The following is a 23411-nucleotide window of genomic DNA, read 5'->3' as shown; positions in this document are numbered from 1 at the left end:
ATTGCCTGAGCCCCAGCACCTCTTTCATTACAAATTAAGCACTGGTCTTGCTCCTTTAGCTGCCACATCCTATCTCCACTTAGCTGTAGTGTAGGAGCTGTATTTTTCAGAATGCTTCAAGTCTGATTGATGGTCTGTTTTGGGATCAGGAAGGAATTTTTCCCATTGGGCCAAATTGGCTGAGGCTTTCTTGCCTTCCTCAGCATTTAACAGAGGCCCAGGTGGGTTGAAAGTGATATGACTTGAAAGTTTAATATAAGAAAAAGTAAGTCCGTTCAGCTTGTTTTAACTTGTGGCTGATGTCCAGTGCAGATAAAAGACAAAACAGCCAGCTCTCAGAGGTAAATGAGCCCTGAGATTTCACTAGTGGACCTTGTGCCTATAGGATTCATAGATTCCAAGGCCAGAAGAGAGCATTGTGATCATCTAATCTGACCTCCTGTATAACACAGGCCAGAGAACTCCCCCAAAATAACTCCTAGAGCAGATCTGTTAGAAAAACATAAAATCTTGATTTAAAAATCAAATCTAAAAATTTGAATTGAATTTAAAATGAGAAAAATCCACTTCAATATTGGTAAGTTATTCCAATGGCTATTTACTCTTACCATTAAAAATGTACACTTTATTTCCAGTCTGAATACGTCTAGCTTCAACTTCTAGCCAGTGGATCATGTTATGCCTTTCTCTGCTAGACTGAAGAACCCATTATCAAATATTTGTTCCTCGTGGCGGTACTTGGCTCTTCTCTGACCCACTCCAATTTATCAACATCCTTCTTTAATTGTGAGCACCAGAACTGGATGCAGGATTCCAGCAGCAGTCACACCAGTGCCAAATACAGAGGTAAAATAGCCTCTACTACTTGAGATTCCCCTGTTTATGCATCCAAGGATCACATTAGCACCGTTGGCCACAGTATTGAACTGGGAGCTCATGTTCAGCTGATTATCCACCATGGTCCCCAAATCTTTTTCAGAGTCACTAAAATGACTGGGCAACATGAACTTTGTATGGACTGAGGTTCCCCTTGGTATCCTCTATTTCTCTCCCACCACCACCCCGGGGGGGGGGGGGGGAAGGGCGAGGGGTGAGGGGGGAGAGACTATTCAGAAGTGAGCCAAGTCCTAGTGAGAGTTATTATTGATTATATGGTAGGAGACTTGTACTGGACCCAGTTAAATGTCTGGTATGCCAAAGTAGTGGTGGGTGGATAGCAATCCTCCCCTCCATTAATTTAAAATTGTGCCTGCCACTTAAAATCTGTTCCTTGTGTCCATTGGTCATTCACCTGAATATCCTGATCAATGAACAGTTATGTCAATTTAAAGACCAAAAAAAGGCAAAAAGCTGAACTGGCCACAGATGCGTGTGCTGAATGTCCCCACTTACAAGTGAGAAGGTATTTTACATGTGTACAAACTAACTCCTTAAAAATATATTTTCATCTGTCTCCTATAATAACTACAGCCCCAAATTATGAGGAAGAGGAAAAGTTAAACCTGGAGAAAAGCGGCAGCACTGGTTTATCATAGACAGGAAGATCTATCTCTGATTCAGATGTTAGGAAGTGGCAGGAAGAGCTAAATCACCCAACCCAAGGTAAGAAAATGAACACAAAATGTTTAAAATTAAAGGAGAAGACATAAGTGGGATTAGATAGTTCACCATGGTTATTTTCTCTCACACATGCACAAGGCTGAACTGATCATCAAATGAACTGTCTCTAAGGAATTTCTCCTCCCTATGCCCCCGTCCCCACAGTATGTAGCAAGGCACTTTCCTCTGCAGCACTGAGGAGCGAATATCTGGCAGCATCAGTCCCACTGATGGAGAAATGGATCATTGTCTTTCCTATCTTCTAGTTTTGTTGAAGGGTTACATCTAATTTTCAAGGAGTGGAGTCCTCTACCCTACTCACGCTCCCCTTCCAACAGCTAAACAAAATTTTGAATTCAAAGTATCCAAAAGATGATCTTCTCTTCCACCAGCCCATGCTTCTTCCCTCCCCCAAATCGTCTGGAACCTGAGGTAGCTTGCTAATGTCTACTTAGAGCACCAACCCCTGAAATTACAATACTTACAACAATGGTTTTGGAGATCTGATCATTTTCATCATCATGGAGGTGTTTTCAAATAGGAAATCTATGTTTTGGTGGTTAGGAAAGGAGAGGAGAGAAAGAAGTTACAGAAAGCACAGGAAGTCAGTGACAGCTTCCACTATACTCAACTTGTCACATTATGCCAAGTTTTTCTACAACAGCTAGCAAATACCATCACAGCCTGAAAGAACATGTGAGAAGCAATCTAAAGGGAAAGGAGCAACAACTGTATTTGTTATCATACCTTTTGATTTATATCATTATTAAAAAGGTGCCCATCAGCTATTCTATTTATATTACTGATATCACTATTTTTATTTTGAAGAGAAGTGCTGAAACATTACTAATAAAGTGGACTGCCAAGCAGTTAAACTGATCAGGTTCACAGCTTTAACTCAGAACTCAGTATGAAATGGACAAAAATCTTGTCAATTTCACAGTGCTGGTCTTTCCCAAAGCCCAGCAGCAGTCACTGAGGCTAACTTAAGGGGAGATTCACAGGTATGCCCTATGCCTTCTCCCGTCCGCCCCCAACACACAAAGAGGCTAGTTGAGAAGTATAACAGAGACTCTCACACACCGCATCAGCACCTATGGGAGGGGTAATGTAACAGAGACTAATCTGCTCAAGAGTTAGGAAGCTCTGGAATGGAAAATGGGTGGATGGAAAGAGAAAGTTTATCTTCTTTTCCATCCCTCTTCCCTAACTGCTGGAATATGCTTCAACTTTGTGAGACACCTGCTAGATAGAGATGGATACAAAAGATATAGCCCACGAGCACAGTCCAGGAACAGCATCCTAATAGGAATCACATCACCATCCATCTTCCAAGCAGATGCTGAAAGCAGCAAGGCTTTTCACCTTTCCCTTCCCCCACCACAAAGTATTTTCTCTGTCTCTGTCCAGCAGGCATCCGGTAAATTTTTCAAGGCCTGGTTAAATACAGTATTACTGATTTGATTTGATTTTTTAAGCAAATGCAAGAATGTAAAATTCTGAAATTGAACAGGCAAAACAGAGGCCTTGTGTGTCAAGGCCAGATATGACTGTACTTTAACATCATTATTAGCACATAAGACTATTCAACATTATATAATCTCTTATTTACACAAACATTAAGGATTCTTTAGGCTCACCTCACTTGTAGAAGAGAGAGAGACAAGGTGAGTGAGGTAATATCTTTTACTGGATCAACTTCTGTTGGTGAGAGAGACAATTACACAAGAGTGCTCTTCAAGTGACCTGAAGAAGAGCTCCGTGTAAACTCGAAAACTTGTCTCATCAGCAGAAGTTGGTCCAATGAAAGCTATTACCTCACCTTGTCTCTCTAAATTCCTGGGTCCAACATGGCTACAACAACACTGCACACAACAATTGTTACAGAGAGGCATTTGCTGATTCAAGCACAATTCTTATAACTCTTAGGCATCACAGAGCAGCCATTACTGACTGCTGATAGTCATCTGATAATGAAGAACTGCCAACATTATTTTCCCAGCACTGCCAAGTTTGCTATTTAGTTTCATTTCTGTACAAAGAGAAATGCATATTCACTGTATCATAACTAAGAACATGACATTACCATGACTTTGTACTTTAAGGACATTATTTCACTTTGAGTAACTAATCAATAGATTGCCAAATTTATCATGGTACTGTGAAAACAATCTGAACTAGAAATAATTGTTCAGAAATAGTCTACAACAATTTGTTAGTATATGTAAGAGTCCTTAGACACAAATAAATGAGTTTATTGCTTTAAGAAAATTGTGTTTCAAATTAATAACTTCATGATACATTTTCCAAGTGCTCCACTAAACTTTGAAACCTAGGAGTATTTCTCAGCTTAAAATGTTAATTCCCATTTTAGGAATGGATTGCTTTGGAAGAAAGGGGATAGGCAGATGTGGGACAATCCGGGCCCAAAGAGATTGGCTTAAGCATGAGATTTTAAATACATAATATTTTTAAGTATTTATTATATCTCTAGATTTTTTTTTAAATCTACATATGTCAACCATCTCTTTAAATCCTGCTAGATTATTATCTTAATGACATCTTGTGGGAATGAGTTCCACAATCTAATTATGTGGTGTCTGAAAAGGCAATTATTTTATCAGTTTTCAATATGCCTTTCAATTTCACTGTCTCCTTTTCTTTTACTATAAGACAGGGAGAATAGAAGTTCCCAATCCACCTTCTCATTACCATTAATTATTTTACATACTTTTATCATGTTCCCTCTTATTTGTTTCCTTTCTAAAGTAAGCAATCCCAATCTTTTCAATCACTCTTACTATGAGAGTTTTTCCATTACCTTGATCGTTATCAACATTCTTCTCTGTACCCCATCTAATTCTACAATATCCTTTTTGAGATGGGGTGGACAGAACTGAACACAGTATTTTGAAGGAAGGCGAACTACTGGTCTCTGTGTATATATAATATTTTCCATATTATTCTCAATCCCATTCCTTATACCTCCCTGGCAGTTTGTCTGCTTTTTTGACCACAGCTGTAAATCACCTCCTGAATGTTACTTAGGGCTAAGTTGAGAATAGCCTTCTCTTGTATGCTCTAGAACAGTGCTTCTCAAAGCTGGTCCGCCGCTTGTTCAGGGAAAGCCCCTGGCAGTCCGGGCTGGTTCATTTACCTGCCGCGTCCGCAGGTTCGGCCGATCGCGGCTCCCACTGGCCGCAGTTGGCCGCTCCAGGCCAATGGGGGCTGCGGGAAGGGCAGCCAGCACATCCCTTGGCCCGCGCCACTTCCCACAGTCCCCGTTGGCCTGGAGCGGCGAACCGCAGCCAGTGGGAGCCGCGATCGGCCGAACCTGCGGACGCAGCAGGTAAACAAACCGGCCCGGACCGCCAGGGGCTTTCCCTGAACAAGCAGCAGCCTGACTTTGAGAAGCACTGCTCTAGAACTAGCTGTTCCAAGATCATTTAAGCTACTTAGAAAATGCTGCTGTCCTACTTGAGAAAAATCTATGTGAAGACACAAATGTTGTAAAACCATAAAAGAATTATGGATTAAATGTAAATGCCAACGTTTGTCCTGTGCAGTTAGTGGCTCAGTGAATTCTTTCAGCAGATACATAAAGGGCAAAGGGTAATGTGAAGCTTACTGTTTTCAATTTAACACTTTTTATAGTTAATGCACACATTACAAATCTGAAAGTTAAAAATCTACATTAAGGTGTATCTGCTAATTGCTCATTTAATAACTAACCCAAATATAACATCAACACAGAGTCACAAGCTACAAAAAGTTTGTTTGTGGATGGAAGTTGGCTATTGTATTTGAATAACTTCCTGCATTCTTATCTCATTCCCCAGAACAACACACATGAATTCTTATCATCAGCAATAAGAACCTACTGACAGCTACATGAGACTAATTTTTAACAAAAATCTTTTTGACACTACACAAGTACAGATGTCAGACCTTTACAACCATGGAAAACTTGAAATTGTTTTGCTATAGAAAAAATTTCAAATTTGTGGAATTAGTTGCACCTCAGCTGGCCGGGCCAGTTCTAGGGTCCCACTATTTGGGGGTAAGTTGGTATTTTGGAACCTCTGAATGTCGCTATTTAAAAATAAACAAACTTCCAGGAACTATTTAGAAGTCTGGAAAATCAAAGATTTTAAGAGTAAAAAAAGTAAATTTTGACTACAATGTTAGTATTTTCCTGCTATTTATAATTTATATAAAAGATAAAACTCTCCAATCTGCTGCTGTTCCATTGGTCTGCTCTGGACATGGCTTAGAAATCTTCGATGAGCACATGACCTGGTCCTGCAAACACTTACCTGTGCACTTAACTTTATTCCATAAGTAATCTCTGAAATCAATGTGCCCACCCATGGTAGTAAAGTCAAGTAGGCTCATAAGTGTAAAACACTGGATAACTTTGTACATATTTTGGCCTGACAATAATTTGGGGCACCCTGAAGATCGTTTGGGGGGGGGAATGTCACCTCCCCCCCCCCCCGTAGCACCAAGCCTGTCTACTGGCGCAGAACACACCTTATTACATCACTGAGATTCACTGCATTCCACTAGATGAGGAGACAATTCCACCATTGCTCTGCCCCAAAGAGTTACGTTTGGAGATGCATGGGAAACCAGCTTTAGTTTGTGACAGTCTTCACTACTGTAAAGGTGGGTTGCTTGTTTGGGGGTTTTTTTACAGCAAGCTAAACAACACATGATACTTATCACACTATAAAATCCTAGTAAAGAGAAGGCACCTGCAGCTTCTACCATGAGGTAGCTAGGCGAGGTCAGAACTATACCTGTCCAGAGCTGATCTCATAGCAGGACTACAGTGCCTTATCTCTATTATGTTTTTGCAGCATGATATCCAACGTGTTTGTTAACTCTCAGTTTAAAAATAAAGAACAAAAACAAACCACCACCACCTTTCTTTTTAAAGCAGCGAAGACAAAGCTTTAGGTTACGTCTACACTGCAATTAAAAGTCTGCAGCTGGCCTGTGCCAGCTGATACGGACTCAGGTTAAGGGGCTGTGTAATTGCATTGTAGATGTTCGGGCTTAGGCTTCAGCCTGGACTCTAGAACCTGTGAAGTGGCAGGGGCCCAGAGCTTGGGCTCCAGCCTGAGCATCTACAGCACACTTCAACAACCCATTAGCCCAAACTCCATGACCCTGAGGCAGCTGGCACGGGACAGCCATGGGGGGGGGGGGAAAGGGAGGGGTTAATTGCAGTGTAGACACCCCATAGACTTTACAAAAGGGCTATCAGAGGAGAGTGCGGAACAGATATGGTCAATTAACACTCCCTCTGCCCATTCTGTCAACAAGTGAGTCTTTTCAGGATAAGACTTCCAAAAACATTTTCACTTAAGACCAAAGATGGGCATTGAACCCAGATTTCCAGAAGTGGAAGAGCAGTACACCCTCCCATCATGCCATTTACCAGGAGCACCACCACTTTCCCTGTTTTGTCAACCATTCTTCTACTGCCCTTTACATAGCCACATTACGATGTATACGCATTTTTTTAAAATGCACAAGTCACATTGGCCATAAGTGGCAGATTTTAGAAGGGCATATGATTATTCCATTAGTTCCATGTGTACTGACCACCAGGTTTTAATTGCTCCAAATTAACTAAGTACCCTGGAAAAACCTGAGGTGCTAAAATGAAAGAAAAATATGACAACTGTTGAGTTGTTGGTTTAGTAACTGTAGCTAAGGTATAAAGATGCAATTGGATGTATCCCTTTGTATTCGAACATCCACAATAATTTTTAAGAACTCACTTAATAGGTTTTCAAAACCGGAGAATTAGAGGATTTACCTGTTAATTCAATCCCATGGATTCTGTTGAAAATTTACCCATTAATGTCTCACTGCTGGATCATGTTGAGAAAATGTTTTCAGTCATGGTACATAAAGTGAGATTATGCTAAAATTGAAAGTATTCAGGGGTACTCCAAAAACCTTCAAAAGCTAACCAAAAAGAGCACAGAACTACAGTCAGCAGCCAGATGCAAGGGCAAAAATAGGTGTTAAAATCAGAGTACACCTCTACGCCGATAAAACGTGACCGGATATAACACGAATTCTGATATAACGTGGTAAAGCAGTGCTCCGGCGGGGCGGGGCTGCGCACTCCGGTGGATCAGAGCAAGTTCAATATAAACACGGTTTCACCTACAACGCGGTAAGATTTTTTGGCTCCCGAGGATAGCATTATATCGAGGTAGAGGTGTATATTCAAAATTAATCTGCTCTTTCACTGAAAGCTAGTACGAAAGATTGTAACACTGGTATACCATGTTGAGAAACACTGACCATGCATTATCTGCAGAGCTTGGATTAAACTGTAATTTATAAGAAGTAAATAATCCAGAGAATTTGGGAGAAAATAAATTGCAATAATCCAGCCAAGAATAAAAAAGAATTAAGAAAGGATCAGAATTAGCAATTAAGGATGAATCAGCATCCTCCTGAGACAACACTGTTTGTACTCTTGCTGGATTCCAAGATGATGATTTTTTTCTAAAGTAACATGATAATCAAAAGAAAATGCTGGTTTAAATATACTAGTTTATAAGCTTTAGGAGCTGGATTTCCTTTGTAAGGTCACAATCAAACTACCAAATCAACTGTACGTACACACACAGTAATTCACTCCTCACAAAGCATTGCGCATACAGCTGGAATTCAGAGCAATGAAAGGTGCATTTTGAAGAAATGCCTTGCTGCAGATTGGTACAGGTTAAAGTGCTTCTCTTGATAATTAGATGACTATTCATTACAACAGACTGACTTTAAAGGGACACTGTTAGTTTAAAATAAGAAAATCATGTGACTATCTTTTTAAACCTACCGTTGTCAAAACATGCAAGACTACTATGAAGGAAAGAGTAAAGAAAAATATTTTCCTCTGTTTTTTAGTTTGTTTGCTCTCTACATTTTCCACACTCTGTATCTACTGCTTCACTGTTTCCCCTGCTAAATGCCTGACTGTAAAACAAAAACATGCTCTCAAGAGAGACACCCAGGGACAGCTGTAGTACTGAAATTACTTGAAATCTAGTCATTTAAAAAAAAAAAAAAAAAAAGTCAAGTTGACAGTGTCCCTTTAATCTCTACCACAGGCTTTTTTTCAAAGCAAAAACAATGAGAGAAATGTGTTATGGGTCTATGCTGAGAAAGAGACTACATTTGACTCTGATCATCTGACCCAATAGTCATTACAAAGACACACTTTAAAATTCAACAGTGAAGCTAGAAAACTAAAAAGCAGAAAGTGATCCAGCAATCACTTCAAGATATAAATTTTTAATTGTTAAAAGTGCATTGTAAACAATTTGCTGGCCTTTTTTTAAGCAGTAGGCTGATGAATGCAAAAGAAGAAAGCCAAAAAAGGGTAGTTCATACCCCTAGGAATTTCCTTCCCTAAAAGACTCTTTGTCAACTAAAGATGGGAAATGGCATTACTGGCTGTTTATGCTATCTGGGTGTCATTTCAAAGGAACACAAGATTCCAGCTCACTGACAATCAAGGACTATATAATACAAGAAGTGTTATGGTTTTATCCTGTTCTCCAAGCCATTTTCCTCTTCCCACCAACATCACTTCCATCTTACTTGCATTTAATTTCAGCCAGCTGCTTCCCTCACTCCTGTCCTGGAAAATATAGGTGATGGGGTTCTTTTTTCTATCTATCTGACATGAAAGGGATGCAGAACTAGACATCATATGCATATAACTGGAATTTAAATCTGTTGCATTTTGTGATCTTCTCTAATGGTTTAACATACATGTTAACTAGGATGGGTGATAGGATTGTGCCTTGTGAGACCAGGGCCAGGTCTAAATTATGCTGGCATAGCGATGTCAGTCAAGAGAGTGAAAAAAACCTCACCCCCTACTGGGCACAGCTTTGCCAGCAAACCTCCTCCCCCCATAGATGCAGCTATGCCAACAGAAAAGCGCTTCTCTCAGCATAACTAAAGTTGTTAGGGGAAGTAGTGTTACTATGCTGACAAAAAACCTCTTTTTGTCAGAATATGCTGTGTCTACACCAAAGGGCTCTGCTGGTATAACTATACCAGGAAAGCATTTGTAACATAGACAAGATCTTTGTAAGTGAACATTCAAGATGTAGGAACAACTGCTGTTCAGCATCTCAGACGAAAGACTGGTACCAGTAAAAAGAACAGGAGTACTGCAACTGATGAAGTGGGCTGTAGCCCACGAAAGCTTATGCTCAAATAAATTTGTTAGTCTCTAAGGTGCCACAAGTACTCCTGTTCTTTTTGCGGATACAGACTAACATGGCTGCTACTTTGGTACCAGTAGTATGCTATTCCATCCACCGCTGGTAATTCTTGGGTGACTCAGTAACCTCATGTGATCCAAGTGTGTCAAAATCTTGTTAACAGACCTGGCAGTAAGAGGATCAATAATTCTCCACTAAAAGGAGATAATCCACCAGGACATATCCTGTTTAAAACTCAATTGTGAGTGGTCTAGGACATTGAAAGAAGTCAGAGATGTCTCTTCATCTCCTCAAAAACCTTGCCAAAATAGGAAAGTTATACATGACAGCAATTGCCAAGATAAAACTGTTCCTTGATGTGAATTATCATCCATCATTTTGACACTGCTTGTTTCATGGTGCCTAGATGATTGTCCACACTGAAAGAGGCAATGACCATGTCGGTCAGCAAAGGTCACTAGTTTTCATCAGTCACTGGGAGCAGGAGGCAAAATGGAAAGACAGTACAGTGGCTTGAATGCTAGCCTGGAACTCTGGAGATCCAGGTTAAAATTTCTGCTTTTCACAGATTTTCTACTTGAATTTGGACAAGTCAGTTAGTCTCTCTGCCTCACTTGTCTTTCTGTAAAATGGTAATAATACTTTCATACCTCACAGGGGTGATATGAAGATAAACACATTAATGAATGCAAGGTGCTCAGATACCATGGTAACTCAGGCTATGTAAGTACCTTAGATACATAGGGGTTAGAGCGGGGTGGGCAAACTTTTTGGGCCAAGGGCCACATCTGGGTGGAGAAATTGTATGCAGGGCCGGGGCAGGGGGTTGGTGTGCGGGAGGGAGGGAGTGTGGGGTATGGGAGGGGGTGCGATGTGCAGGAAGGGGCTCAGGGCAAGGGATTGGGGCAGAGGAGGGGTGCAGGGAAGGGGGTTGGGGTACAGGAGGGGGCTCAGGGCAGGGGTGCAGGAGGGGTGCGGACTGCAGGAGGGGGCTCAGGGCAGGGGGTTGGGGTGCACGAGGGGTGCAGGCAGGGAGTTGGGAGGCGGGATGCAGGCGAGGTTCGGGCTCTGGCCCAGCACTGCTTACCTAAAGCGGCTCCGGGGTGGCAGCGGCACGTATCGGGGCCAGAGCAGGCTCCCTGCCTGCCTGCCCTGGCCCCACACCACGCCAGGAAGCGCTGCGGCCCCGGGGGGGGGGGGGGGGGGAAGGGAGGCGGAGGGCTCCGCGTGCGCTGCCCTTGCCGTGCCTCCAGATACCTCCCCTGAAGCTCCCATTGGCCACGGTTCCCCTCAACGGATGGAGCCCTCTGCCCCCTCCCCGGGGGCCACAGGGAAGTGGTGCCAGCCACTTCTGAGAGCGGGGCCCGCTGCGCCACAGGGGGCAATCCCGTGGGCCGGATCCAAAGCCCTGAGGGGCCGGATCTGGCCCATAGGCTGTAGTTTGCCCACCCCTGGGTTAGAGCCACACAAGGTGACTCAAGTTTCCTTCAGTGTTCAAGGACTTCTGTTTGTGTGAATAGGCTGAAATCTGTGCTGGGAGGTATAGATGTTGTTTTGCAGCCTCCAAGTCCTGGAATCCAGAGAGTCTCTTAGATCCACGCGATCTTATTCATTAAGTAAGGTAATACTTACCTATACAATGGGGTGAAGTCCTCGGTCCACTGAAGTCAATGGCAAAACTCCCATTGATTTGATTGCAGCAGAATTTCACCATGAAGTTGCAGCAGTTTAACAAAATTTTTAAAAGCAATTTAATTTGACCAGTGCAAGCCTCTAATGTAGATACTAAAACAGGGGTAGGCAACCTGCGGCACGCGAGCTGATTTTCAGTGGCACTCACACTGCCCCGGTCCTGACCACCGGTCTGGGGGGCTCTGCATTTTAATTTAATTTTAAATGAAACTTCTTAAACATTTTTAAAACCTTATTTACTTTACATACGACAATAGTTTAGTTATACATTATAGACTTATAGAAAAAGATCTTCTAAAAATGTTAAAATGTATTACTGGCACGCAAAACCTTAAATTAGAGTGAATAAATGAAGACTCGGCGCACCACTTCTGAAAGGTTGCCGACCCCTGTACTAAAATCTGTTTAAACTTGGCTTGAATGAATTTAGTTTGTCAGTTACGTTACTAGTTGATTAGATCTTTGTCTAACTGGTCCTTATACTAGTAAGGTATAAAACATTAAGACTAACGGTATATGTCAGTGTATTATATTACATAAAAACTGAAAGACTTTTCAATGGAGAAAAATTAGTAGTAAGTGCTTTTCTCTCTCAGCATGTGCTTGTTGGTCTTCTTTAGCTTACTTTGGACATCAATCCCACTCTTCTAACTCAGAAAGACACAAAGTATCTACAGTACACAGCACTGTATCTTTATTTTGTGTACAAAACAATGCAATTCTGTTTTATCCCCAAAGAAAATATTTGAAATTGTTACATTTAGTTTGCTTTCAATTGCAGAGTTTGGGACTCAGCTAGTTAATATTTTCTTTTACAAACATCAAAATGCAACACACTGACTTTTCTACAGAGCATATGATAGGGGAAGGAGGAGGAACAGGCCTTGGGGCTAGAATAGGAGTTTTTACATAGAAAGTATTTGACTATAGCTAGAATGTGGAAATGAGATTGTTTGCTAAACTATATTCAAAAAGAACGTGTGTGACATTCACTGAAAAAAGACAAGAATTTGAAGACAAAAGAATGCATGACCTGTATTAAATCACAAATGGCAACTGAGAAAAGGTTGACGTGAGATTGTAAAATAAGACTTTCCAAATTAGGGCTGACTGTTAGTTTAACTCACCAAGTTGTGCCTGAATATGGCAGAGGTTAACAATTTAAGGTTCTGGGAAGGGCTCATCTCATTTATTACCTTTTCTCTGTTCTCATATACAGTTCTCTAGAATCTTAAAGAAGCTTTGTCATCTACAAGCGTTAAACATATAAGAGGTACCAAAAATGTGAATGGAGGTTCATATGAAGAGACTGTATAGCAGCCACTTCCCAAAGCATATGTTGGTATAATCGTGCACAGAACAAACATACACAAAGAGATAATGTACCAATGGACTGCCAAAGAGAATTTCAAATTATGCAAGCATAAACAGCAAACAAAATACAAAAGCATCAACTTTCTGAGCCAGTTATCTTCTAGACAGATGTATATTAATGCCTGTATATTACGCATATATATTCAAATAACCAAATATTTCTTTTTATAGTTGATACAGATTCTGGACTGACTTCAGCCTGGAACTGTATTTTATAGCAGAACATACATACATTTTGTAGGCTTATATTGGAAGTGCTTATTACGAGGCTGTATTACATGCCTTTTATTATAAAACACTACATAATGAGACAAATTAACTTCCACGTTACACTGCAATCCTGGGGCTCAATCCTGCAAGGTGTTCAGCAACTCCTAGAGGAGGAGGGGCAGGATCAAACCCAAAATATCAAAACATCTCAAAGAGTTACTAGATTACCTCAAGATTAATAAATATAATGTGAACACTGATTTAGGACATCACTTGCAAATGAAGGGCTGCAAACTTACTCTGATCTCACTTACTCTAGTTCTACACTGGTTTAACTCCACTGACTTCAGGGGATTTGCTCCCAATTTACACTGCAGCAACCATCAGAATAGGTTTGAAATTAACAGATGCATTCCAAAAATAAAAAGTTCTTCAGCCACTTTGGTTTATATCTTATCACAACTCTTATATGTATTTCCAAAACTTTTTTTCTGATGAAGAAGTGTTCTTAACTCTCAAATCTTTAGCCATCAAAGTACTACTTAAGATGGAAGACTAGTACTGATCACACAAATATCTAAAGAACTTCTGAATAAGCCAATAATAAGATATTCCATTTCTACTGCATCAGTACTTACATTATCTTAGAGTAGCATTAGTAATTACTCCTGGGGGAATTCTGCGCCACTGCGCATGTGCAGAATTAATGTCCGGCACAGAATTTTTTCGCTGCAGAAAATACATCCTGCCTGAGAAATGATGCAGTTCTGCCGTTCACCCATCAGAGGCCACTGTGGCACCAGAACAGCCAGCAGCTGGCTGCATTCATCACAGTGCCCTGCCCGTGGAGCCAGGTTAGGACAGAGAGTGGGGCACACAGGGCTGCTGGGGGGTCACAGACTGTGGTTTAGAAGGGCTAGTGGGGGGGGGATGACAGACTGGGGTGCTGGCTCAGGAGCTAGTGGGGTGACAGCATTGAGCCAGGGCTGAATGGAAGGGGTGTAGCAGGGCCATATGGGGAGGGGGGGGCTAGGGGGCTTCAGGGACACATGGGAACAGGGGAAGATGTGCCTGACTGAATGGGAAAGGCTTGGGGTCAGCCAGGGTCTGCATGGGGGAGACTCTCCAACTCTCTAACAATCCCTCCCCTCTCTCCCACCCCCACCCGCAAAACCTGTTCCATACTTCTTCCATCCACACCCAACAACCCTCCAGGTTTTCTCCCAGGCTCCTTCCCTCTTCCTCAGCTCCTCCATTCCTCCATTACCCTTGACTCCCGCAAGCCTTTCAACTGCTTCTGAGGGGTGCGGAAAATATGTTTCTGTATTGTAGTTTAAATTAATTACTCAAAGTTCTGTTTTAATATACCTAGTAAGGAATCTATTTGTCAAAACAAAAAATTACCTGAATATTTTTTGTTGTTTGCATTGTTACAGACATCCTTGCTGACGGGTATTTTGAAATAAATTACCAAAATAATTGAAAATGGTATGATTATATTGTGTTATATTGACAAATAAAATAAGCAGAATTTTGCAGAATTATAAATATTGTATGCAGAATTTTTAATTTTTGGGCACAGAATCTCCCAGGAGTAAGTAATTCATGAATATAAGATAATGCTTAATCATTCATCCAAACTGCCTAAACTACAAGATGTTAAAATCAGAAATTGAACTGAGATACAAAATTTGGTCTGGATCAAAACTGCCTGAGTTATGTTTTATAGGCAAAATTTTAACTACTTCAGAACAGCAAGCATTTTACTCAAACTGGGATGCATAAAGTCTCACTTTAAAACAGCAGTAACTTTTATACAAAATGTAGAATAACTCACAATAAAAAAAATCTAAGCTAACAATTCCACATTGGATTTGAAATACTGTAAAGCACCAAACACTGTAATTTACAACTGGAGGCCCACTGGTATGTAAAAGTAAATATCAGGCAATGCAGCACAAAGATTTCTGATTTTCAGCAGATTTAATTAAGGAGTTGCCACAGTGAACCCTAAATTTAGGAGCAATGGACGGAAGTGAAACTGTCCTTTTAGCCATTAAACTAATGAAAAATTTAGTAACCCTTGCACAGTACTCATAAAAGGTCCTCCCCTCACCCCACTCCACCCTCCAAACTGGCAATTCTCCGCCCCTACATCTAACTTGTCAACATATGGATATTTAAAATCCTCTATACTGCTACCAATACACAGGCTCACTTGATGTGTGAACTGGCACATGAACAGAGAATCCGCAGCGAAACCACAGTACAGCAGTAAAATGATGAAAGCTGAATTTTTAATCTTTAAAAAAATGGAGTTGAGGAAAATGTTCTTTGTGTGCTTTAAAAATAGAAGAAATGGGAAAGAGAAAAATGAAGTGAACAAAAGTAGTTTCAAAAGACTTACCTTCCTCATTTTATAAAAGTTAAGAGTGGACAGAAAGCAGCACAAAGGAGAACAAAAGGAACAGAGCTCAGCCTCCCTCCATCCCAATCAGGAACCAAATCCTACTTTACCTTATTCATACAAGTAGCAACGATCATAAACTGAACAGGATTTAGACCCATTCTCTCTGACACTAGCTTCCTCCTATATGTTTAGCCCCTCTCCCCATTTTGCAGAACTTAAGCAGATGACTAAAAAGGACTTAATGCATGTTAAAGAAGTAAATAGAGGGGGTGAGAAATGCATCCCTCTAAAGCCACATCTACATCAGGAAACTGGCCCACTGTTGACAACTGCTGTCAGCAGTGGGTCTGCCTGAATGAGCAATCACGCTCTTTGCAATACTGCTGAAAATGATTATCTCATCTATGCCAGCAACTAGACTATTTCCAATGCCAGTTCAAGTGAACCCACTGCTGATGACAATAGCTATAAGTAAGGAGTTTCATTTCCTAGCAAAGACGTGAACTAACAATAAAAACATTTCTGCTTTTTTATGGGGAAAGACACCTGCATCCAAGAAACTGATTTTCCATTCCTAAAACAGTTACTTCTTGTTAGGACTTCAAATGCTTGGAAGTTGTCTTTAGTACTATGTCAGACTGTTTAAAAAAAAAAAAAAAAAAAAAACCTGAAAAACCCCATGAATCATATGTCTGTGCACTAGCTTCAAAGTGTTCTTTCACCCTCCCTAAAGCTTAGCACTAAAACCAGATTTAACATCTGCAGTTTCAGACTTCCTATCTCCCTTCCCAGATGGACTCTTGGATTTGCCCCAACACTTGTGTGCATTAACTAACAAGGCATGAAGTTACAGTGTTCCATATACATGTGAAAAGTATGTGTTGCAAAAACCTACTTTTCCAGTGAACATTTATTCCTCTCTCTTCCTTCTGAGGGAGCCTTCTGAAATGTCACCAACACAAAATGCAGCTTTATATAACTTTTTTTTATACTGCTTCACAAAGATGTAGTTATTGTTAGGATAGACAAATCTGCGTCAGTCATAGAGCACTTCGTAGAAATTCACAAAGTTGGACCTAACAGCCTTTTTATTTGGACAAAGAACATTGATCATGATATCAAGGTTACAAACATGGACTTGAGAATCTTTTATCTACAATTCACCAGGCACCAGAGACAAGCAGAAGGAACCTTATTTTAACCTATCCCCTAGACAGTACCTCCTCTTCTGTTGCTGTCATGTCAGAGAATATGGTTGTAGGATTTAAACTTATGGCTTTCTGTCCTACAGTCCAGACAAGAGTGGTACCAACTGAGCTACAGTAAAGTTACTGAAAGCTTGCCCTTACCCCCTACATGCCATCTTCATTCTGTACAGCCTCAAAAAGCAGATCTTTCATTTTTAAGTGATATTAACTGAAAACACAGGGATGACTACTTTTCAGGACGGATCAGTTAAAGGAACACTATTGTGTAACATATTATCCTATTGCTATATTGAATTATAAAGAAGAGACTAATCATTAAAAATATCTCAAGTGATCTTTTCATTAACTTAATTTTTAAACAGTTAAATCAACCAGCATTTTTTACAATAATATGTAACTTACATCAACTCAAAGTGAGATTTATGTTTTTTTAATGCCAATGGAAACTGTTTCGAGCCTATTTTAGATCATCAAACAGAGTTTCTGTTGGACAGTAGGATTAAGATGGCAGATCCCCGAGAAGGACAACAGTCCCACTGACTGGAGAGTCTGAAATGTATGTATGCTTATACAGTTATAATACCTTAGACAGCTAAATAAGTATTTATTATTCACTGGAGTTTTCTTCTAATGCAATGTGCATTATTTTAATTTAGCAGTGCAGCCACTAGTTCATTCAAAAAAACCTCAATAATATGGAAAAGTACAACCTCTCAAGTAGGGTTATCTATGATTTATTGTATCAAGCTCTTAACTGTTAATAACCTCTTCCATCAAGAGACAGCATAATGGTGTGCGATTTTACTTTTCATGCAGAAAACTAGTCAAACTTAAAAGATTAGATCACTTGATGCCTCAATCACTGCCACTGTACTAATTATGATACTATACTTTTACCAGTGCCCTAACAGTACATACAAATATGCACACATTCAAAAAAAATGAATACCTGTATAGACCTTGTGCCCAATTCTGTAGGAAGGATATAAAGGTTTTATACACCACCACAATATTCTCACTGAAAGTCTGATCCTGCAATACTATAGTCAAAGGGATTTTTGCCATTCACTCCAATAGGGCAGGACTGGGGCCTGAAATAGCTTTTATTTTAAAACACAGGAAAGTCTTGTTTAACAAACTCTTTGTAATTTAAAAACTCAATGACAGCAACTAAAGTTCACTTCTCTCTTTCCTCTTTGGAAAGTGGTCATGAAGACATCAATAAATAAAAGAAATATTGTGACATGACAAGCTGTGTTTGCTGATTCTCAAGTAGTTTGTTTGCTTCAATAAAAGTGGCACCTTCAAAGTCCATTTTCTATTTAAATGAAACCTAAAAATGGCTAAGTGAAGAAATAGCATCTTATACCAATTATACAGATACCATGCAAGCCACTTTGGTGCCATGGAAGGACCTCAAGAAAGATCACTTCTGGCACCATCCATCCCTCCTACGTGACTTGACAGCGTCTCCGAAAGTCTATAGAGCTACGACAGCATTGCTGGTCCTGTGTCAAGAAATTCGCCCTCTCAGAAACAAGCACCATTTTCATGCAACTTAAATGTCATTTCTGCTATAGTCTGTTAGAATATTTACTTATGAGCAACAGCAGAATTCTATAAAAAAGAAACGTTTTTCTTTTCTTTTCAATTTGTAAGCCAGGAGTTCTGAAGGTGAAAAGGTTCCCTCATGTGAACTGTACTCAGGAGGAAAGGAAAAGTGCTTCTCAGATACCTGTAGGAAAGATCACTGTTGCACAAACTTACAATTGCCCCGTAAAGAACAACTTTCTATTTGTAATATCAACCGATGAACTAGGGTTTTATCTTCCTCCAGCCCCACTGAGTGAGCTGTACAGTGGCTGTAGGAAAAGACTGGCCAGTGTTTACATTTAAAAGACATAACTTAAGAGAGGCTCTAAAGGGAACAACTCCGTCCCACGCTCCCTTAGCAAGGCAATAAAACCCAGATAAAAGATCTGGCCGCTCAGGGTCCTTTCCTAACTGACATCAAACTGAACTGCGTACTTGGCAGTAAAAAAAAAGAAAGAAAGAAAGAAAAGGTGGTGTGAAAGCCAAAGAGGCTGTGCGGTGCCAGTCTCTGTTGTCAAAACAGTAACTCCACCATGCTACAAGAGAGCAAAGCCAGAGGGAGGAGGGCAGCGAAGGAGCGAGCGCAGCGGGGAAAGGTGCGGGGCGGGGAGGAAGGAGAACCAGGCAGAGAGGGGCGAAGGCAGCCGGGACTGGAGAGCGAGGAGGGGGAGGGACGCCGGCCCGCCCAGGGGATAAGCCGTACGGTGAATGCACTCACGTATCGCTTCAACTTCTTCTCCGGCGGGGACTTTCGGAGCCAGCCCGAGCAAACCACCTCCCCGCCGCTCATGGCTGCACCGCCTTCCCGCTGGGGGGATTCCTCTGTCCGTAGCAGCGGCGCGGCCGGGCTGGGCCGGGCCGAGAGCCCCAGAGACACAGCAGCAGCCGCACCGCGCCCGCTCCGGCCTCCTCCGCCTCTGGGGAAAGGGGAGGAGGCGGCCGGAGGGAGGGAACGAAAGAGGGGTGGGGGGGGGTCTCTCACACAAACAGCCCGAGCCGGGGGAGCGGAGGCAGCGGAGTGGGAAGCGGGACGGAGGGGGCGGCTCTCCCCCTCCGGCCACCGAGTCACACAAACAGCAAGCAGAGGAGCAGCGGCCGCCGCCCCGCCTGAGCCACCGCAACTTCAACACCCGTGTCCCGGGGAACAACCCCGCCGCAGCGCTGCCAGGCTCGCTCCTGCGGGCTGCCGCAAGAGCCACCTCGCGCGGCAAGGACTGTCTGCAGCTTCCGCGCGAGGACGGACCACGGGGGCTTCCCTTGCTGCTCTCCCTCTGCTGCCTGCCTGGCAAATCTCAGCGCCGCTGCCTAGCGCGGCTCCTTCCTCCTCCCCAGCTGCTGCTGTGCTGGGAGGGGGCGGGAATCGGCCGGGCAGCGCTTGTGTGCCTGGCTTCTCCCTCCCGGCTGGGCTGGAACGTGGAGCCCGGCAAAGTTCCACCCCGGCAGCGCTGGGACTTGAGAGGGGCGGGAGGGTTGGAATCTTGCTCCCAGCAGAGTTCGACCGAGCAACCGCAGAGATTTGAAGGGGAGGGGGAACCCCAGCGACTACTGGGCACAGATAGGAGGAGGGGTCCCTCCCTCTTAGCCCGGGGGGAGGGATCTGCCCTGGTATTCAAGTGTCCTGCCTCTCCAGCCCTGTCTTCTACCGTCACCATCGGCCTTTGCTGCTGTCAGTTGAACACAGTTTCCCCACCCCTTACCCTTTTCCCTTCCTCCCCACCGATGGCCCCTGCGGCCCGCCTCGCCCTCCCCGTTCACAGTGGAGGAGCTGAGACTTTCTCTGAAACTCAGCCAGAGCCTTTTCCAACAACAAGGGCAGGGAGGGGGAAGGAAGGTTGTTGACCTTGGGAGAGGGATCCTGGGATCTGTAGTTCGGAGGATGGTACAGCCTATGTCCGCTTTACGGGCAGCCTGGTAAGGGGAACTACAGGGGTGGATTCATAGCTGCAAAAGGAGGTGAAGTTGGAGGAGGCCCGAGAGAAAAACTAGAGAGGGTGAGAAACTTTCTTATTGGAAAAGTCTCCTGCGTGAACGTTGTCCATTTAAAGCAAAGCCCAAGAAGTTTTCTGGAAAGTGTGTGTTGTTGTGGTTGTTTTTTTTGTTTTTGTTTTTGCAAACATGGATTTTAGAAGTTTGATTTTGCAGGCGCAGAACGGCAGCTGGAAGTTCAAGGAAATAGAGTTGTCTGTTGCTTTGGAGGGGATATCTTTCCTTTCAGTACTAAGTGCAGGCTTGTCAAGTTATGGCTATTTGAATAAAAGCTATAAAAAAATGAAATGTTGCCTATGTCTTTTAAACACAGAGAAAAATCCTTCACTGCTATAACAAGAAATTATAAAAACTGCATTGAATTTAACCCAACGGGAGGCTCCTCCTAGCAAATCTGAAACTGTCCTGAGAAAGATGTAAATATGAGTTAGTACGTGACAGTGGTATGAATTAAAATTAGGTGGAAGAGTATCAGAAGGATTTTAAGTGTCTTTCTGAAATAAATACATACAAACAAACAAACTCCTTCATCCCAATACGGAGAGACTTTCTAAAACCAAAACACCTTCTACATGAGAAAGTCTTCCAGCAAAAGAGCAAGTTTTCAAGATTTGCAGTTTTATTTATGCATAACATTTCTCATGATGACTTTAAATTTGTTTTTTACAAATTGAAATATCCCATAAAAATGTATTTTTAGGAGCAACTCTATCAGTTTTTTAAATAAGTGAATAAACAGGTATACTTGGTAATCTCTGTTGGTAGTACCAAGGTTTGTGCACACACAAAAAATATTTAATGCTTTTTAGATGGCTTACTTAAATCTGTCTGTAGGACCAATTAGTTGCAGTGTAGGAAAGGGTCAGTTCAATTTGTTGCTGTTTTTTAATAGTAGTGTGCTTCCACAACAGAGAAATAGTCCCCCTAGTGTGCCATTGCTATAGAAAGCAATTGTGATATTTGTTGTGATTCACTGAAGCATATTGTATTTAAGTTACAAAATAGCATATGAAGGATTTCCACAGAGCTGCTTACAGAAGTAGCAGAAAGACAAAGGGTGAAATTCTTTCCCCATTTAAGTCAATGAGAGTTTTATCTTTGACCTCAATAGGGCCAGGATTTCACCATAAATTTTTACATCTAGCCCTTCTCTAAAATGCTTGTAGTTGTGCTTGTAAGATATGTGAAACATTAACAAATATTATGCAATGAAAAATCATCTAGATCCAGAGGATTTTAACATAATTTTTAAAAAGAAAATCAGTGAACACTTGTTTTTACCAATCTCCTCTAGAGCTCAAATCCTCCTCACCTGCTTTGCACAAATAGCCCTTTCATCCACCTCAGTGGGACTACATGAGAGAATAAAGTGAGCAAGTAGCTTTTTATGTATCCTTTATAGAGATGAACTCAAACCCTAATATTGGGTTTGGATTTAAGATTGCTGTTTTGGTTCAGCCCATTATAAAGGTGTTGTCCAAGAATCCCAACATTCTAAAATAATTTCCTAGTGAAAATTGAAAAGATCATAAGATATTCAGGCTTCTTTAAATACCTTGAAAGTGAACTCAGTATTGTGAGTTAGCCAGTGTGTAAAGGCCAGATGTGTTTAACTGAGTTTATCAAAAAATACCCTTACACATTGGGAGGATATAACAGTATATACTCCCTAAGGGTGAAATTTATTCACCTCTATATGGAGGATCAGACTAACACCTATGTATAGGGCACTACCAAATTCACAGTCATGAAAAACGCGTCACGGACCATGAAATCTGGTCTTTTGTCTGCTTTTACCCTATACTATACAGATTTCATGGGGGAGAGCAGCATTTCTCAAATTGGGGGTTCTGACCCAAAATTGAGTTGCAGAGGAGTTGCAGGGTTATTTTAGGGGGGCTGTGGCATAGTCATCCTTACTTCTGCGCTGCCTTCAGAGCAGGATGGCCGGAGAGCAGTGGCTGGTGGCTGGACGCCCAGCTCTTAAGACAGCATCTCACCAGAAGCAGCACAGAAGTAAAGGTGGCAATACCATACCATGCCACCCTTACTTCTGTGCTGCTGCCTTCAGAGCTGGGCGACTGGAGAGTGGCAGTTGCTGACTGAGGGCCCAGCTCTGCAGGCAGCAGCGCAGAAGTAAGGGTGGCAATACCATACACCATGGCATTCTTACTTCTGCACTGCTGCTGGCAGCAACTCTGCCTTCAGGGCTGGGCTTTTCCGCCACTCTCCTGCTGCCCAGCTCTGAAGGCAGCACCGCTGCCAGCAGCAGCCCAGAAGTAAAGGTAGCAATACCGTAAACCCCCTACAATAACCTTTGCGATCCCCCCACAACTCCTTTTTGGGTCAGGACCCCTACAATTACAACACTGTGAAATTTCAGATTTAAATAGCTGAAATCATGACATTTACAATTTTAAAAATCCTGTGACCGCCAAATTGACCAAAATGGACCGTGAATTTGGTAGGGCCTACCTATGTATTATTTAAATCCCACTTAACCCCTATTTGGGGTCTTAACATTTTGAAGAACTCCAAAATCCAGTTTGGTCAAGCAGTCTGTGGATGATACAACTAAGCAAGTTATCTGCCCCAAAGGAGCAAAAGTGGTCGTGGTTTCAAATTACAACTGATCTAGGGTTACCATATTTCAACAATCAAAAAAGGGGACCGTGGGAGCCCCGCCCTAGCCCCACCCCTGCCCCTCTCACTTCCCGCCCCCTGACTGCCCCGCTCAGAACCCCCAATCCCCCCCGCTCCTTGTCCCCTGACTGCCCCCTCCTGGGACCCCTGCCCCTAACTGCCCCCTAGGACCCCACCCCTTACCTAAGCCTCCCTGCTCCTTGTCCCCTGACTGCCCCCTCCTGAGACCCCCCCCTCCTAACTGCCCCCCCTAGAACCCTACCCCCTACCTGTCCCCTGACTGCCCAAAACCTTATCCACACCCCCACCCCCTGACAGACCCCCGGGACTCCCACACCCCATCCAACCACTCCCCGCCCCCTGACAGACCCCCTCCCCAGAACTCCTGACACATCTAAACCCCCCTGCTCCCTGCTCCCTGACTGCTCCGAT

At 42.4% G+C, this 23411-nt stretch overlaps 1 protein-coding gene across 2 annotated transcripts in view; it reads right to left on the bottom strand.

The window, feature by feature from the left end:
* The window catches only part of GAB1 (GRB2 associated binding protein 1), a 139600-nt gene extending 120460 nt beyond the window's left edge, over positions 1 to 19140 (bottom strand). For both annotated transcript variants that reach the window (XM_065405352.1, XM_065405353.1), the window contains exon 1: positions 19069 to 19140. In XM_065405352.1, the coding sequence (XP_065261424.1) occupies positions 19069 to 19140 (72 nt within the window). The remainder of the gene's footprint in view (positions 1 to 19068) is intronic.
* Between the last annotated feature and the right edge of the window lie 4271 nt (positions 19141 to 23411).

This window comes from Emys orbicularis, chromosome 5 (genome assembly GCF_028017835.1).
Source record: "Emys orbicularis isolate rEmyOrb1 chromosome 5, rEmyOrb1.hap1, whole genome shotgun sequence".
Classification (NCBI taxonomy): domain Eukaryota; kingdom Metazoa; phylum Chordata; order Testudines; family Emydidae; genus Emys; species Emys orbicularis.
The sequence above is the reverse complement of the archived record's forward strand: the minus strand, read 5'-3'. Positions and strand labels throughout refer to the sequence as shown.